Genomic DNA, 18,095 nt, shown 5'->3' on the forward strand with positions numbered 1-18,095 from the left:
CCCTGGGAACGAAGGAGAACCCTCTCGCTGGTTCGCGCCCTCCACGTCCTTCGTCCCTGCTCCATGGACGTTCCTCCAGCCGCACTCCCACCGCCAGCGCCCTCTGAACGACCTCCTGCGTGGTCCGGGGTCTCTCCCCCCTTGCAATTTCGTCTTTAACCGCACTGTTCAAGCCTTCCCAAAATAGATCTCTGACTGGAGCTGAATCTCTGTCCCATTCCAAGGCACTGACTAATGCAAAAAAGCGGGCATGGTACTGTCTTACGCTGGCCCTCCCTTGCTTCAGCCCATGCACCTCCTTCCGGGCAAGATCCACGTCTATGCTTGATAAAAAACACCCATCCATCGCTTTAATAAAGGCATCCGCGGTTTGGAGCGCTGGATCCTTATCCCTCCACAAATTGCGCAGCCATGCTTTCGCATCTCCATGCAAATGGGACATGATAAATCCCACCTTCTCTTGCTCATCTCTAAAGTCTTTGTCCAGCAGTTGCAGCGCACACTGTACATCTGCTCTAAAGTTGGGGTACATTTGTAAATTCCCATCGAAGTGAGAGACTAGACCGCCTGTTCTTCTTCCCAATCCAATCCCCTCCCGTTTGGGTGTCAGTTCCCCTTGCTTCGTAAGCACTTCCAACCTGACCTGGAGATCCCTGTAGGCGGCAGCTGCGTCCTCCTCTCTCTTCCTGGATGCAAGTATTTCGGCATTCAGATGTGTCACTGCTTCTCTGAGTTCTCCTATCTGCTGTTCGGCCGTCATATTGTCTGCCGTACGTGAGCTGAGTCGCAGGCACCCTCCTTCTCCTCTGTCCACGAGGCTGTAGATGCCCACAACGCCAGACAGAGCTTACTGTCAGAGCTGCTTCCAGATCCTAGCTCACAGAGGATCACGCTAGCCAGCAATCACTTTGTAAAAGTCTTTATTGAGTTACAGTTTCCATTCTCCAGCTGCTGCGTGCAGCTCTACGTCTTATGGGTTAGACCGGCGAAGCTCTGTCTGGGTCCCCGCCTCCTGTACACCAACTTAATATCCTAGCCTTACTCCACCTTTTCCGCCTGACCGTTCTTCTCTGGGTCCCTCTGCCCCCCGTGGTCTCTTCCTTCCGGGACTCTTCTGACGCTGACCCCCCGGACCCTTCTGTCTCCTTGCGCCGGGCTTTAGGACCTGGCTCCCTTTCCGGGCTGCTTACTGCGCCACCTTCCTGTGTATTTGAACTTGGCGCGCGCGCCCAACCTTCCACTTTCCGTCTGACCGTTTCTTCGCTCCCCGATGGAGGTGTGGCCACTCCTGACTCGTGCCCTCCCTCCTGTTGTGAGCTGCCAGCGCTTGATACCTGACGCCCTTCCTCTCCCCTGCTCTCTGTTGGTGACGCTGGTCCCGATTTCCAACTGCTCCCCTCTGAGCCCCCTCTGGCCCTTTCCTCCTGGGGTGTCCCCCTAGGCTCCCCCCTTGCCCTGGCCACTGGTGCTCCTTTCTGTGAATCTTCTGATTCACTGGAAAGACTCGGAGATCTCGGGTCGTCGTCATCACTCATCCTTTCTTCTGCCTCCTCCCCCTCGCTCTCTGTTTCCTCCCTTGCCCTTGCCTCTGCTCCTGAACCCCTGACAGCATGGAATCCTGGTATTTACCTTGGCTAGGTAAAAAAGAGCTACCTGTCTAATTGATTCTTCAATATAACCATAGGGAGACTTCCTCTGCCTTCCCTGTCTCAGTTGGCATCCCTCAGGGACCTGTTCTTTCTTTATGCACTTTCTCTGTGTGCTGTCATAAAATCCTATGGCTTTTGGTATCACCTGCACAGGATATCTGCCATTGGAAATATAATGTTTATCTTTCATGTTTTTATTAAAAGCCATACATGCAAGCAAAGTCAGACAGTTCTCTGTGTCCAGAAATGTGTATAAAATGGATTTTCCAAATAGCTAGCCAGCATTCCTGTTGAGCAGCTCATTGCCTGATTAGAGCATTGTTTAGTGAACTACTTTGACATCAATTTTTCTTGAATTCCTTGCCTTGGTATATTTATCTTACCGTCACTTTCTTTTTTGGATTAGGATTATATTTTGTTCATTAAAAAATAAACTCTGCTTTCTCTCAGATTTGTTCCAATGGAATATAGATATGTTCCCTTAGATAATCTGGTGTTTCAGTTTATCGTGTAGAGACTTTTTCTTTCTTTTGAGTGACGGCTGTTTTGTGAGCTGTTTAAAGGCTTTGACATGTTTTAGGTCCCAAATGGGAGTTTAACACTTGGAGTCCAACCCTCAGTTCATCTGTTGCCTAGACTGCGGTAACTTTCTCATTGCTGTCCTTCCATTCTCTCATCTTGGTTTCCTCATCCAGCACTCTCTTGCCAAGATCATTCACATCTCTTGTTGCTTGGTCATTTCGTTCTTATCTATGCAATAATAATGTAAAAACCTCATAGTGCAGTCCCCATTGGAGAATTTGTAGTGCCTCATCAAAGTTCTGTACCATTTTCCTCTCAATATTTTCCTACCCCCACTTTATTCAAAGTTTTTTTTTAAAAAAAATATTGATTTTCTTTTCTCAAAACAAGTATTCAATATCATTGCTGAACATACATTTTCCATTCCCCCCCCTCCCTGTTGATTTCTCTCAATTACCATTTCTGGTTTATTACATCAAATGATACATTCTGCTGTTTATATACAGTATTATGTTATCACATTGTTATACTTCTTGTTCTCTGTAAATAAAGTTGTAGATGTTTATTTAAATCCTGCCAACGAGACCATTTCTTTCTGTTGTTTCTGCAAATATATTGTAAAGAGTTCCTATTCCCATTGCAGAGTTAGCAAAGTTAATGGACAAACTGCATGAAAAAGACAATAGTGACTTTGAATAAGAATGGGAACACTTTATTCAAAGTCTGCCATTGTTTACAGCAGTGTTTTTCTTTCAGCATCACTCCCTTCATTGTACTTAAGACTTCTCCCTCTTCCATTCCTCAGCTGCCTCATGTGTGAGAAAGAATGTCAAGCCCTCAAATGTACCATAGTACCTTTCTGCAATGTATTTCCCCCCCACTTCTGATATCATTTGTTGTTTTCAACATGAATTTCCAGATTCAGTGTGTAATTTAGAAGGGATGTTTAATTAACAAGCAAACATCCATATATGTACAACATCTAACAACTGGGCCCATAGCTGAATAAGCTAACTGGCAGACTTGCTCTTCTATTCATCTTAAAGATACAGTAACATATATCAGCTTGGGGTATGTGCGCAAAGGGGACTGCAGTATAGGAGGATCAGGATGGAAATGGGGGTGGTCTGTGTGCAGAGGTGAGTTGAGAAAAGTAAGGAGGAGGGTGAAGGGAAAAAGGAGTGAAGGGGAAATTGGGGGTGCAAAGGGGCTTGCAACAAAAGGGGGCAATAGAAGTCATAGGAATGGGGGCTGAACATGAAAGCCATGATCATGACAGCATCTGAAGAATAGAAGGGGATGATGGCTTCATAACTTGGCAGAAAATGAAAAGGGTGCTTAGTAGTTGCAATGTGTGGAAGGAGGAAGATGCAGGGAGTTACCAGGGATGTGTGCGTGAAAATGGGTACAAAGCAGGGCTGTGGAACAGGAAAGTGACTTTAGAAAGTGGTTTGGGAAAGTGAAAAGTGAGCTTAATAGTTGCATGGGAAGGGGGTTAATATGGGTAGAATGGCAGTGGGTTGGTGAGCAGTGGACAGAGACACAGCCCCTCATATATGTCCATGTTTGTGGCTTTCGGTCCTCCATTGTCACCCCTTCAGCTATCCAGAGGTTTTCTGCTCCTTCAGAAGATTCCACCCCCTTCCCCTATGCTGGCCTGCATCCTCAAAATCCACTTATACGAAGCCTTTGGTTTAGCCCCCTGGTTACCATGCCACATTACAACTAAGCCTGTAATCAAGTCTTAAGTATGTGTACCCAAAATCACATTCTTTCCTGGTTTGTGTTAAAGTGAGCTCCATGTCAAATTTTTGATTGTAAGACCATGAGCACTGCCATAGCCATACATCTTGCTAGTGCTATATAAATAATACTTTATGCAGGACCAAAGGCTTGGTATACCAGTGGACTTTTTTTTACTCCCCCTTAGTTTATTAGATCAGCAACCCCTTGTCATATACTATGTAACACCGAGTTCCCTTAATTTCAGAAGTGGTTTGCTTTTTTTGGTGGGGGGTGGGGGAGGCTGCTGTTTGATAAACATAAAATGTATGGCCTTATATCCTAAATTTCAAATCCCTTAAATTATAAATCATTCTATACCATCTCTGCAATATATTGTACCAAACAGCATCTTTAGCTTATATTCATTGTAAGCCACACAAAGATTTGGCCCTATATATACTGATAAAAAATAAAATGTCTATTTGTCCTTATTAATAAATAAAGGCACAATAGTAGGACCACCTTTATCAACAATAAAAACAAATCTTTAAATAAAAATTTAAAACAAAATGCAACCGCTTGTAGGCAGTTACACTGAGAGAGAGGTATAGGGATACTGATGTACTGAACCCACACTAGCAGGTGACCATACTTTCATTAAAAGAAAAAAAGGGGGGGACGGACGGATGAAAGAAGGTACACATCTAAGCAATTTCTCTGAAATTTCCACCCATGTATTTAGCCTTTGAGCAAAGTCAGAGCTGCGATTGATGCAAAGTCAGAGCTGCGATTGATGAGTGAGTTGTTTGGATACTAGGCGACAGAAATAGGAAAAGGGATGGGGAAAACTGCAGTCTTTTAGGACCTCCATGGATTAATAATTATTTTATATATACCCTGGCCATCTGGTTGGTTTGCCGTAACCAACGGATCTATCCAGGCCCGCTGCCCTTGGAATATGTGTTGCTTTTTCCTAGCAACCAGGATGCATCTTTCCAGGTTGGTTGTACCCCCTAGAAGTTATATTTTGGGACCCTCCATCTGCAAAAAGAGAACATAGATTTGCACATGCAAGTTGCATGCAAATTTGCATCCTCTTTTGCAAGTGGTCAGAGGTCCCAGTCCAGATACAGTGTACTGGGCCCAGAAAATCCAGACACCCCTGCTAGTAGGAAAACCCTAGAAAGTATAATATAATAGAGGTCCTAAAGCCTTGAACGTTGCAATGTATTTTATCTTTTTTTTTAATGAAACAAAAATACTAATCTCAGCATTCTTGTCAGTTCTTTATTATTATTTTATCCCTAAAGACTAGCACATTTACAGCATACATGGATTGGAAGAATTGACTATATAAAACAGTAATCATATGTTTATGGTATATTAATACTGCCCCAAAACAAATAAATAAAATAAACTTTTCAATGCACCAAGCTTGGCAAATACAACTGTGTTGAGACAAAAACAGTGCTCTTTTTTACAATAGCTCTACATACATAAATGAAACCCAAAAGGCAACTGTGCTGTGGGTGTTTTAATAGAACAGAGACAAACAGACTTAGCAGCAGTTTCTTTTATACCCCTTTAGTAGGTTTCATTTCTAAAATGTACTAAAAAAAATTAGTTAGAACTTCATGTTATAGTATTCCTTAAGAATGCCTTTTCTGTGCAATCTGCCACTCAAATAAAACAATTAAATGAAGTTTCCTAATATGGATTTATGTTTTCAGAGTTTTCCATTTTTCATTAAGCTCTATTCAGTTTGTCCTCAATGGAATCCTATCTATGCATATGTCAAATTGTCTTTATAAAATATTACATGGACAAAGTTGTTCTACATATTGCAAACAACCCAAGGATAATCAGAATATTGAATCCCTTTCCTATAATTAATGCAGTACTATAGCTTGGTATCTTAAAAAAGTGAGGGGTTCAAAGGACACATATGAGGAGTTTGGAAATTCTTCATATAAGTATTGCAATGCTAGATAATGCATTTCTATCCACAGAGCCTCACCAAAGTGAATGAAGCATTGTAAAAACAAACAATTTTCCGTAGTGTAATTCAAGTAGGCATGTAAAATAAAGGCTCACTGTTATTTAGAGGGGGCATAGCTAAAAATAGCTAGAAATCTGATCCTGAACATTTATACTAGCCAATCTGGCCTAAAGTTTCAGCTTCCCTTTCCCATTAAAAGAATGGGGAAATACACCCTATGGCTCCAAGAGATGGCTGACAGTATTCTGTGTGTTGTTTTCTAAAAACATTGCTTGCCAAAGTTTTAGAGAATCATTAAATTACTGAAATCTTTTCAGTAGCCCTTCCTCCAAAGCTGAAAAATAATAACTTAAGTGTTTAAGTACATGATTAATATGTACAAAAAATACACTGAGTGGTGAACATAAAATAAATACAAAATAATGCACATTTATGCTATATCAGGATGAGTTTTCCCAATAGTACAGTTTCAACATGGACCAAAAACGTTTACACTTGGTGCAGAGTTCCGAGGTTAAACATGTTACATAGCATTCACAACACTGAAACTGCAAACAAGGCTGAAACAGCGATAAAAGACTAGTTCACCAAAATCATGATTAGTGCAAAATCATGACTAGCACATGTAACAACACAGCTAAGCCATCAAACTGCAAAAAGCAAATAGTATAACAAATGTCTGTAGGCCTAAAATAAACAATGAAAACCTTTGCGAAATTAAAGTGCAAATATAAATAGCTGGGAGAAGTAACACAAAATTGGAAAATGTCCCATGTATACCGGTTTCTTATTTTGTGGAGAATAACTGAACCACATTTCCCATTTCCATTACAGGGCCCATGATCCTAAACATAGTTATTATACATAAACACCACTAATTTCAGTAGACTTTAAAAGTGTAGATGTTTGTTCTGGGTTACAGTCTTAGTATGAAAATGTTATAATGGCTATTATATACTGGATTAAACAACTCTACAGAAGATTAAGCATGACATGATTTTAAAAAATCAGTGCTTAATTTCACTTTTGTTTTGCTGCTGGTCACATATCAACAGAAGACTGTATTATTCTACCTTAAGCATTATTCACACATTTGCTTTTTGTACTGGTGCAATCAATTAATATTCATAAGTGTCTTTCTAAAGGGTAGTTTTGTTAATAGCGGCTTTTCATATGGACATCTCCCATTGGAAGACAATGGTCCAGTTCAGACATAATTCTGAACCACAATTTAGCATTATGTGAACAAGCAGCAGTGTCTCTCAAACTGATACACTCCTATCTCCTCTTTCATGTGCTCCTCCTCCAGGGTAGCCCAAGGAGGAGAAGAGATGCATCAACTTCCTGCCTTAAACAGAAGTTTGAGGAGTAGCTTGGAAACTTCCACTTCCTGTCTTTAACAACCAGCAGTTTATTGTTCTGTCCGAAAGGGATAAATGGTTAGCTTAAACTAAGATTTGTTGAGACAAGCCAGTACAGTGGTACCTCGGGTTACATACAATTCCGGTTACAGACTCCGCTATCTCAGAAATATTACCTCGGGTTAAGAACTTTGCTTCAGGATGAGAACAGAAATCGTGCTCCTGCGGCACTGCAGCAGCAGGAGGCCCCGTTAGCTAAAGTGGTGCTTCAGGTTAAGATCAATTTCAGGTTAAGAACGGACCTCCGGAACGAATTAAGTACTTAACCTGAGGTACCACTGTATCATAAACTATTATTTTGGCCAGACTTGTTTCAGTGAACCATAGTTTAAACTAACTGTTTGTTCCTTTGAAGCATAACAATCATAGGAGCCGACTCCTAGGTCCCTCCCCCCCCCATAAAATATTTGAGGGGGCTGGGCCCTCCCAACGTTGATGGGCATTGCCATTCAAATGGTGTGCATGTGCCATATCACGTGATCAATTATGTGGGGCAGGACTTGCCTGGGCCCCCAATATTTTATTCAAGTTGGCACCCCTGATAACAATAAACCACATCTGGTTTAAAAAGAAGTTCCCAACTCCTCATCAAAGTTGTAATTACGGAGGTGTGAGCCTAAAGCTCATTCACATAACACTGAACCATGGTTTAGTGTTACACCCATACCAGTTCAATGCGTAGCCTTATCATCAATGAATTATGGGTTCATGAGAAACATTTGGCTTTTGTGTAAAACAATGATCTGAAAGGAGGAATCCCTTATGTACTTCATAGTTTTCATTACCTATGGGCTGTATTTAACTATTAAGGGGAGTAGATTCACTGAAATTAGTGGGTCTAAGTTAGTCATGGCCTTTAATATCAATGGCTCTACTCCTAGTAAAAGTTAAATACAATACAGTAAAAATATTTGAAACGCTGAAGACAGAGAGGAAAGTAAGGAACCACCAATTCCAAATGGTTAAAGTGCATCTAATTCAGTCCTAGAACCAGGCTGTAAATCCAGCAAGCATACTTGGCAAAAGGCTTGCAAACATCGAACAGCTGCTTCCACAAGTGAAGTTGTATAATATCGTCTTGTGCATGAAAAAGGAGAGAGAGAGCGCTTCTGAATATTTGTCTTCCACTGAATGGCATTGCTGTGTGCAGTAAGCTGATGGATATAAACAGAAAGAGGTGCAAACTGAAAGAGGTTGGATGCCTCTGATGATGCAGATATGCAGAGGATTCAGCCTCCTTGGCACTTCAGAGGCCAAACCAGAATGCACTTTCGTATCTAATTTACAATGCCAGCCAGTTAAGAATGTGAACCTTGTCTTTTGAGTCCTCTGCCCAGAGCACTACTAGTCACGTTAACTATTTTGCCATGTGCAACTCTCTCTTCCTTGAGCCTACTTTTCAAAGGTATAGAACTGTAAAATTTCTAAAGACAACTGAAAGAATCATGGGTCCAGTCCAGTTTTTGATCTGGGCTTTGTGTCAATTCCTGATGCTGTACAGTACACACCACTTATATGATAGTGTCCTACATAAAGGAAAACATTTTACGGTCCTGGCATTTATATTACTGTGCTGCACTGTCTTAAAAACTGAGTTTTAGCTTCTCCTGCATAACAATGCTCCTTATAACTTATCAAACTGCCTCACATCCAATTCATTTACTATTTACAGAGTCTGAGGTTTTTTAAAAAAGTATTATATGAAAGTCTTAATCTCAAATCAAATCAGTATAAAAAGATGTGTGATACAGCTGCCTAAACTTCATTCATAAAATCATCAACAGTCCAGGAATTACCTTTCTTATTTAGGCATATAAGTAAGAAATCAATGGAACAGGCATCTTACATACACTGATGGCTAGTTACATGAGCAGACGGTCATCACATTTTCATGTTATAAGGGGTCAGTAAATAATATTTTTCCTATGGAATCAAATTTAATAAAAGTACATGCTTGGTATTAACTAGTGAAACGTACAAAAAATTGTTTCTGACATTGTTGTCAAAGTTCATATACTAAAATTGAGTGTATCCACATTTCTTTTTAACGGAACAACTAATTACAGGACAGAGTAATCTTATGATTCAACTTTTCCATAAGTTCCTTCAGGAGGCCTGTAATACTTGGGGAAAGCCTTCAGCTGCAGGGAATTAAATGCATACTTGCGACATCCAACATTCTTCATTGTATTTTCTCTTCGACAACCCTCACTGGGAAAGAGAGACAAGCACAAAAAATGACAGCAGTAAAAACAAAAACAAAATGAACAATTATTTTAGACAATAATGAGGTGAACTAGTTAGTTCATAGCATTGAAATACTTGAACAGGTGCTTGAATAATTTGCCATTGCAAATTTAAAAGCAGTGGATCACTAAACAGTGCAGCTACGAGGCACGTGAAATAGAAACATGCAGTGTCTAGTTGCTAAACTTGCAATTCTAATAAGCAATAGTGTAACTAGTTGCAATGCAACTGATCTCTGCAATGTTCCGAAGTATTTCATGGCACATATGCTGTGCAGTAATAAATGCTTTTCAACAACAACTATTTCCTGCATATCAGTTTAGCAAGGGCTTTGCTCAAGGTTACCATGACTAGATAATTTGCTATGCACAGTAGGAGCGGTTGGGGGAGAGGAACTTAACCAACTAATACTAGTACAATCACAATCCTTAAAAGTTTAGTGCTGTTTAATTGCCTGAAAAAATACTATTTCATGTACAGCCACCAACCATATGCTAGAAAGCCATCAATATTTAGGAATGCAACCTTCCCTCATATTTATCTACTGCAGGTTTAACCTAGGAAATTACCTATTGCAGGTTAACCTACGAAATCTATAGTGGGCTGTGGGCTTGTGCATTCCCTTCCATTTCACCATGATTTAATGTTATGTATGCACTTGTGCTAACCAAATTTCTTCTTACCTAGGATTGGAAACCAGGTTCAAACTGTAGTTATAATGGGAGTCCGGTTAGCACATAACAACAAACCATGGTAAAAGGGAGAAGTGGGGATTTGCATGTGAAATTGTAGGAGACGATGGGGTCAATAATTCTGCTGACCTGCTCCTTAGCTATGGTTTAAAGTGGCAGAATAAAATCTATACTGGGCTGTTGGGGAACAGTCCTCTTTTGGTGTGATAGTCATTGCTACAATAGGCTATCTTAACATTTACACTCTGGTTTTGAACTCTATTGCATTTCAATACAATATTTCTGAACTCTATTTAAAAGGCCATTATTTTTCATGAAACTGAAAGTGCTGAAAAACAGCTATGTAAGGAAGCACATCATTTTAGTACACATGAATTAACTTAGACCATCAAAAGAGAACTTTCTTTGGTTCCTTTGAATATAGAAGATAACAATGGAAAATGAAAATGGTTTCATGCTAGAGCATAAGTGTTAAAGCACACAAACATAGGACTGATATATAATTATATTTTAAACAATTAAGGACAGCAACATTTAATATGCGCCTTGTTAAACTACAGCAGCATTGTTTCCAAGGTGGTGAGATTTTGAATTATAATAATTTATTCCACTATCAACATAAGGCAAGACCCAGACAAACAAGCTCTTTTGAAGTTCAGTTGATTTCAGTGGGCATATTAACAGCTGTTTCACTTTCATACTGAAATCTACTCTATGGATTGTGCACACCTTGATATGAAACTGGGATTAACTGATTTCATTAACTTAATTGTCATTGTATAATACACATTTTTATATGGCTTAATTTCACAAGTAAATGATTTTATTGTCCTTCCTCTAAAACAATGCATTGGGACTCTGAAGTACTTATTTTATCTGTAAAGGTAAAGGTACCCCTGACCATTAGGTCCAGTTGCGGATGACTCTGGGGTTGTGGCGTTCATCTCGCTTTACTAGCCGAGGGAGCCGGCATACAGCTTCCAGGTCATGTGGCCAGCATGACTAAGTTGCTTCTGGCAAACCAGAGCAGCGCACGGAAATGCCGTTTACCTTCCCGCCAGAGCGGTACCTATTTATCTACTTGCACTGTGTGCTTTCGAACTGCTAGGTTGGCAGGAGCAGGGACCGAGCAACGGGAGCTCACCCCGTCACGGGGATCTGAACCGCCGACCTTCCAATCGGCAAGCCCTAGGCTCTGTGGTTTAACCCACAGCGTCACACTATCTGTAGTGACTTTAATTTACACTTGAGTGTCACTTGGATTCATTTAAAAGCACAAAAGTATTCTAGGGTGTTAAATTTGTGGCAACAATTTGCACACATTTTGATTTAGCAGTCTTGCAGAGGGAGGGTATGTATATCTATTTTGTGCACCCAGCTTACTCTGTGTACACTGATTGAGGATGTGTTTACTATCTGAAACTCATTTGGTACCATCCTGAGCTCTTGTGGATTCACAAAGCTCTGCATATTTAAGAGCTACCCCATTATCTTCAGTGCTGCAGAAGGAGAAGGCAGGATAGCTAAGCCTTACAAATATTGACTAGCCCACCCCTGCCTATGTTAATCCTTTGTGGCACACTGACAGCCTACAAGAAAAAAAAGTGAAACTGCTTCCTTGCCTGGTTGTAGTCAGCCTAACAACTGGCTACTTACCAATAAGTGTGTGTGTGTGTGTGTGTTTTGAAATTATGGCTTCAGGGAAACGCATATGACCCAGATAGACATTTTTGACCCTATGCGTGTGTTTTTTTATTCTTGTTTGAGAGGAAAGACTCAATGCATGCAACGACAAGTTACAATGTATGTATGAAGCATTCCTCTGACAAGAAAGGCTTTAATGCTGCCGTGCGGTATGCTTACATTTCAGGGGGGTGGGGCAGATAATTATCTTGCAATGCATTCCTCACAAGACCTGTTGTTATATTGCCTGAGTAGTGTGGCTGCTGCTTCTGAGCAGATGAAACCTGCAACTGTAGAAACATTCTACAGTAATGTCTGTATAAAGCAGTCTCATGCGTCAGGAGTATTTCCCACACCAACACCACTGGGTTGCATCCAATTTTCATCCTCCTCAGACCAGATCCACTGAAATTAGTAGATATGTCTACTTTAGGTCCACTAATTTCAATAGGTCTACTCTGAGTACATAAGAAGTGATTTTGATGTAGTGTGAAATAATGCCTGTTTACCCCAAGTCACATGACTGCTTCCTACAAATGTTATTGGAGCAGGACAGGATTGAGCTACAGGAGCAGAAGCTGTCATGCTACTCTGGTAACATACAAACAGTCCATAATCAAGGCTACATCTGCTTCTTATACTAGTTCTCAAAATCGAAACAACATCTTTGTACCAGTGGGACATAGCACAATGGAACATGGCAGTTAGAATTTGTCTCTAAGCCTACTTAACTCCTTTTAAAATCTCAAATTTACAATGGCAGTCACATGCCTGTGGAACGGACTGCCACTAGGGCAGTGGGGTTTCATCTTCCTCACGTTCCCATTCACCCCCCCAAATCTGTTCTAGAGGTTCATAGACCTTCTGAAGCAGAATTGGAGAGAGAATGGGGAGTGGAAGAGAAGGGGAATTCTGTTTGTGCAATTTTGGCTGTTGCCTTTTAATTAAATTAATCCACAAAATTATAACTTTAATATTATAGCTATACAAGCTTTCTGAATGCTGATATGTGCATATTTGAACAATTAAATGTCATAACTGTAGCAATTAAGCATAATTCTCTGTTGTCCACTGAAGTATTAGAGTAATTTTCTGGGAATAGTTACTCAATTATGTTAGCATCTTTTAACTATTTTAAGTTTATTTCATCTCTTCTAACTAAAACGTTAACCATTAGCTGAAATATCTTATTAGTGCATCTTTTATGGCAATATTTAATGTCAGGATTAATTTACATATGATCGCATTCACATACACTATAAAAATATTTTCCCGAAGATTTAAATAGAATTACAGATTATTTGTAAGCTATTCTTTGCTACCCACTCTTCCCTTTTTGATACATTAAAAAAGTAGATATAGAAATAAACTGAAAGTACGGTATATTGCATGCAGTACACTGCAGTTCAAGTTAGTTCTTTTTTTAAAGTTGGTATAATTTGCTGCAACAGATTTAACTTTGTGGGGCGGGGGAACAAGTACATGATTCTAAGCATGGATCGCTATAATTATTTAGAGCCGCCTTCACCGAGCTAATGCCCTCTCCAGATGTTTTGGACTACAACTTCCATCAGCCCCCAACCAGCACAACCATGCTGGCAGGGGATGGTGAAACTGTAGTCTAAAACATCTAGAGGGCACTAAGTTGGCAAAGGCTGCTTTAGAGGCTATGCCTAGAAATCAAAGTAATAAGGTGCTGAGCATATTTGTTTAGCTAAACCTGTTACAAACCATCACTTTGTTTCTTCGCATATCACATAAATATGAAACGCAAGATTGACACACTTTAAGAATATACAAAAAAGATACAAATTCTTTTCTCTGGAATACAAGTTCCTTTCTCTGGAATACATGGAACATGTGAAACAAAACTGTGTGTATCTACAGAGAGAGAAAGTAAAGAGACTCCGGATTTGGATGCCTGAAAAATATTTGGTAAGAGAAACTAATCTTCAGGTTGGGTAAAATACCGAGGTAACAGGGCCGCTGTCAGACTATGTTACAAGCACTGAAAGCGTTAACAGTTTAAACGTTCAATACAATTCCTTTTCATAAAATAATCTGATGTGTATTTACAAGTTTAGTACAATAGAAACACAAAATTGTAAGGCATAATAATAATTATTCTTGGCAGACGATGCTATGAGACATTCTTTGACAAATAGGTACCAGGTGGCAATAAATATTCTGGCACTTCATTGAAATTTTTGCTTCTGTTTGCTTTTAAACTCATCTTCACTTGCAGCGTAATTTAGCCACCAAGTAGGCAATGCTCAGAAATAGCCACACAATCAGTAAATTGGGGCTTAGAGCTAGTAAAGGAATAGAGTAGAGAAGATTGGGGTCTAGCCTGAAATCCCGGATGGGCACCAGGCCACACAAGTTCTTCTGCGTGACTACCTCCCGTGTTCCAATACTGTGAAAAGGAAGAAGTTCAGGGAGAAAGGAAAGGAAAGAAAGAAACACACACAGACATGCAATGGCCGTACCAAAAGGAAATAAATGTGGCAAAATAAAACAGAATCAAATCAAGAAGAGGAGAAAAAGAAACATCAAAGAAGCCACAACAGAAAATAGAACGTGTTAGGTTAAAGAATAGGGAGGTGTGCCAATTTTAAATCATAATAATAATAATAATAAAAGGCACAATTACAGAATAAAGGAGAGAGAAAGAGAATAAAAAGAGAAAATAAGAAAGAATACTGTAATCTACTGAAAATAAATACATGTAGGTTGAACAAGAATGGTTTTCCATGTTCATTTTCTCATTTGGCCAAGCAATGTTTCCATGCTGCTCTGCCATGCTTCCACATGCTGCAAAGGAAGGGAGCTCTGAAAAGCAAAACTGAACATGAATAACCATTATAGCATTTGACCCTTTCAAAAATTCTTCAATGTGAGTTGTACCATATTAGTTCAATAACCTAGCTATTAAAGGTACTGGTGTTAAAAATTACTTAGCTCCAAAGTAGGTTAGTTTAAAAAATGATTTTTAAAAAGTCATCAAACAAACAAAAATCCACCATAATGAGCAAGGCAAATTGGCCTCCTACTCAGTGAGCAACACCGGGGGAAGGCTGGTTTAGGGAAGGTGGCATAATCACCCTGGAAAGCCCCCCCCCCCTTTCGCGCTACGCCCCTGACTGCCTCTGTTCAATTTCTGAGGATTCCTCCTTCCACCTCAGTCCCCTGCACCACAGCATACCAACCCTTATGTGAAGTTCTTCATGGGGCTCTTGAAGGAAGGAAGGATGGGAGTGGGGTGATAACCTTCCACTTTTTACCCTTCTCCCAGCATTTCTCTGGGTCCAGCCCTAATGTTGTTGTTTTCCTAAATGTTAAATGTACTTAACATAAATGGCATGGCTTTTCTCTCCCAGACCAGAATTGGGTAAACAATCAGGTGCATTCAATGAGACTTTAAAATAATGAACAATGACTATATTGTACCCACTTTTATTAAAAATGTCCATATCTATTAAAAATGTAGTTAGTATTATCAGAAGGACACCAATTAAATATTATGAATGAGGCTGGGAATGCATTTGAGCATATATATTTCTGTCTCTTTCTCTCTTATATATGTTAATGTTTTCTTAACCAGGATGCTGGTTTAATCATAGCCCAGGTTTAAGGTGATTCCCCTTTATGGAATAAAAGACTCCAAAGCAATATTGCTGAAGTTAAAAGGTAACATAAAAAGTAGACCATTGAAGATTTAGAAAGGATCAAATAGCAAAAACATACAGAAAGGATAAGAGAATTGAACACTTTTGAGAATTTGGTGAGAAGACACACAGTACAGTACATTCAGCGAAAGTGAATGTTGAGAACAGGACTCCACGGTAGTGCTGAAAACACCAATAAAGACTAAAACTGGATTTCTTATCCTTTCTTTTTTGGTATGTAAAATTGGAGCTTTCAGGTAGTGCTTGAAACAATGTATTGAACAGTAAACAGATTCCTTACATTTTAAAAACAATAGAATTTTCAAGTATGTCTGCAGCTTCAGAAAACAGGAGTTAAACTGATATGACCACAGAACACTGACAGGTTGTGATGGGTTCTGATTGCTGCATCATGAAACATTCAAAATGACAATTTGCTGAAGAAGCAAACTGTATTGCTTGAGGAATAAGCATAGCAAAACAATGCAACCTGCAGATGTGTATCCTTCACAGAACAGGTAAACCATACAGATCACCTCTAAGCAAAAATGGCAAGACGACAACTGAGGCAATCCTACAATTACAAAGCTTTCAAATTGGTAGAGCAGAAAAGACTTGCATGCTGTGCAATACTTTTCTTTACATCTCAATTATTCAATAAACTGCTGAAAACTATACAAAATATTTTCCTCTTTTAGAAGATTTTTTTAAAAAATACACATACAAATATGACAGGTCTCTTTATATCAAAAAATACTGAGTGAGGTTCAAAGTACTTCAGGAAACTGTAGGCTGTGCAATTTATCTTTCTTGATAGTTATATTTGTTATATAACTATCCCCATCAAAGATGGTTGAAAACCACCCATCTGCAGTTTACATGGCTCCAGGGTTAGGAACAAGAGGCCAGCGAGCAGACGGTCCTTACCTTCTCATGCATTCCAGAGCTTGTGTGAAGACCTGTGGAGCCATTCCATGTTCATGCTGCAATATTAGACACTGCTCTAGAGTCACTGACATGGCAGTCCTATCCTTGGCACTTTTACAGCTTGTAAACCGAACACCATTGAGTCTGCGGCAAATCTAGAAAACGACACTATCTATTAGCTTCATTGTAATGTTTCAGTGTAATGTAATATCCCCACATTTGGGAGCAATAAGGGGACCCAAGGCTGGGAAAGGTTGCCTTAGGATGGGGAAGGGGACCATGTGGCCCTTCAGTTATTATTGGGCTAAAACTCCCATTAGCTCCAGCCACCATGGGCATTGGTCAAGGATGACCAATTCACTACACACCTTTAGGTGCCAGGCAAAAATGTTCCTCTTTAATCAGGCCTTTGGCGGATTGACATTCAATGCTCTTGTAAAATGTGTTGGTAGAATTATTAAGTTGTTTTTATTTTGATAGTGTATTTCATGTTTTTATGTTGTGATTTTATCCTGTCAACTGCCCTGAGACAAATTTTAATAATAATAATAATGAAGAAACACTAGTCCAGCAACTTTGAGAGAATCACAGATACCCCATTTCAGCATTACCGTATTTTGCGCCCCATAGGACGCTCCGGCCCATAGGACGCACCTAGTGTTTTTTTTTGGGGGGGGGGAATAAAGAAAAATAAAATTATTTTTCCCCCCCAGGTGCGGGGCTGGAAGAACCAGGTTGGGGAACAGTGGGAAGGCACGCTCTGCCTCCCCGCTGTCCCCCGAGCTTGTGGGGCTGGCGATGGGGAGAAGTGCACTGATCCCGGGACTGCAGGCAGCTCTGCGCCGCCATCGGGAGCGGGGCAGGGCTTCGCCCCTGGCTCCCGGTGGCCGCGCAGAGCTGCGCTGATCCCGGGACGGCAGGCAGCTCTGCGTCGCCATCTGGAGCGGGGTGGGACTTAGCACCCGCTCCGGATGGCGGCGCAGATCTGCCTGCAGTCCCGGAACGGCAGGCAGCTCCGCGCCGCCATCTGCCTGCAGTCCCGGGATTGCAGGCAGCTCTGCGCGGCCATCGGGAGTGGGGCGGGGCTTTGCCCCCGGCTCCCAGTGGCCGCGCAGAGCTGTGCTGAGCCGGGGACTGCAGGCAGCTCTGCGCAACCCTCGGAGCCGGTCTCCCGAGGGTTGCGCAGAGCTTTCTGAAGCCTGGAGAGCGAGAGGGGTTGGTGCGCACCGACCCCTCTCGCTCTCCAGGCTTCAGCGAAAGCCTGCATTCGCCCCATAGGACGCACCCAGATTTCCCCTTCATTTTTGGAGGGGGAAAAGTGCGTCCTATAGGGCGAAAAATACGGTAAGTGGGCTATATACCAGCAGGTGAAGAGAAAACAAAGTGGCATTTACTAGTATCTCAGTGCTGTAAATGAACTTTTGGAGGTGGTTGTCCACCTCTGTTCATTTTGCCTGGATGTTTCTGTCCTCTTATCCTACTTCAATGGCACACTGACAAATAAATATCACATAGCAAACATGGTGGTACACAGGAGATTCTGCCAGTAGGCATTGTTTTTC

General features: G+C 40.8%; 1 protein-coding gene and 1 long non-coding RNA gene across 22 annotated transcripts in view; one reads left to right on the forward strand and one right to left on the reverse strand.

Annotated features, from left to right (window-relative positions):
* The window catches only part of LOC309530923, a 38,305-nt gene that overhangs the window by 8,825 nt on the left and 11,385 nt on the right, over nucleotides 1-18,095 (forward strand). The window lies entirely within an intron of this gene.
* The window catches only part of INPP4A (inositol polyphosphate-4-phosphatase type I A), a 96,422-nt gene continuing 87,560 nt past the window's right edge, over nucleotides 9,234-18,095 (reverse strand). For 10 of the 18 annotated variants that reach the window (XM_082220034.1, XM_082220045.1, XM_082220047.1 and 7 more), the window contains 2 exons: nucleotides 16,534-16,688; nucleotides 14,050-14,354 (listed from right to left, as the gene is read on the reverse strand). In XM_082220034.1, the coding sequence (XP_082076160.1) occupies nucleotides 14,174-14,354; nucleotides 16,534-16,688 (336 nt within the window). In that variant the 3' untranslated portion in view covers nucleotides 14,050-14,173. Of the gene's footprint in view, nucleotides 9,528-14,049; nucleotides 14,355-16,533; nucleotides 16,689-18,095 lie in introns of those variants that run through there. The other 8 variants (XM_082220037.1, XM_082220036.1, XM_082220049.1 and 5 more) reach the window with 1 other exon arrangement.

Source organism: Podarcis vaucheri, assembly GCF_965113315.1.
Source record: "Podarcis vaucheri genome assembly, chromosome: 4".
NCBI lineage: Eukaryota > Metazoa > Chordata > Lepidosauria > Squamata > Lacertidae > Podarcis > Podarcis vaucheri.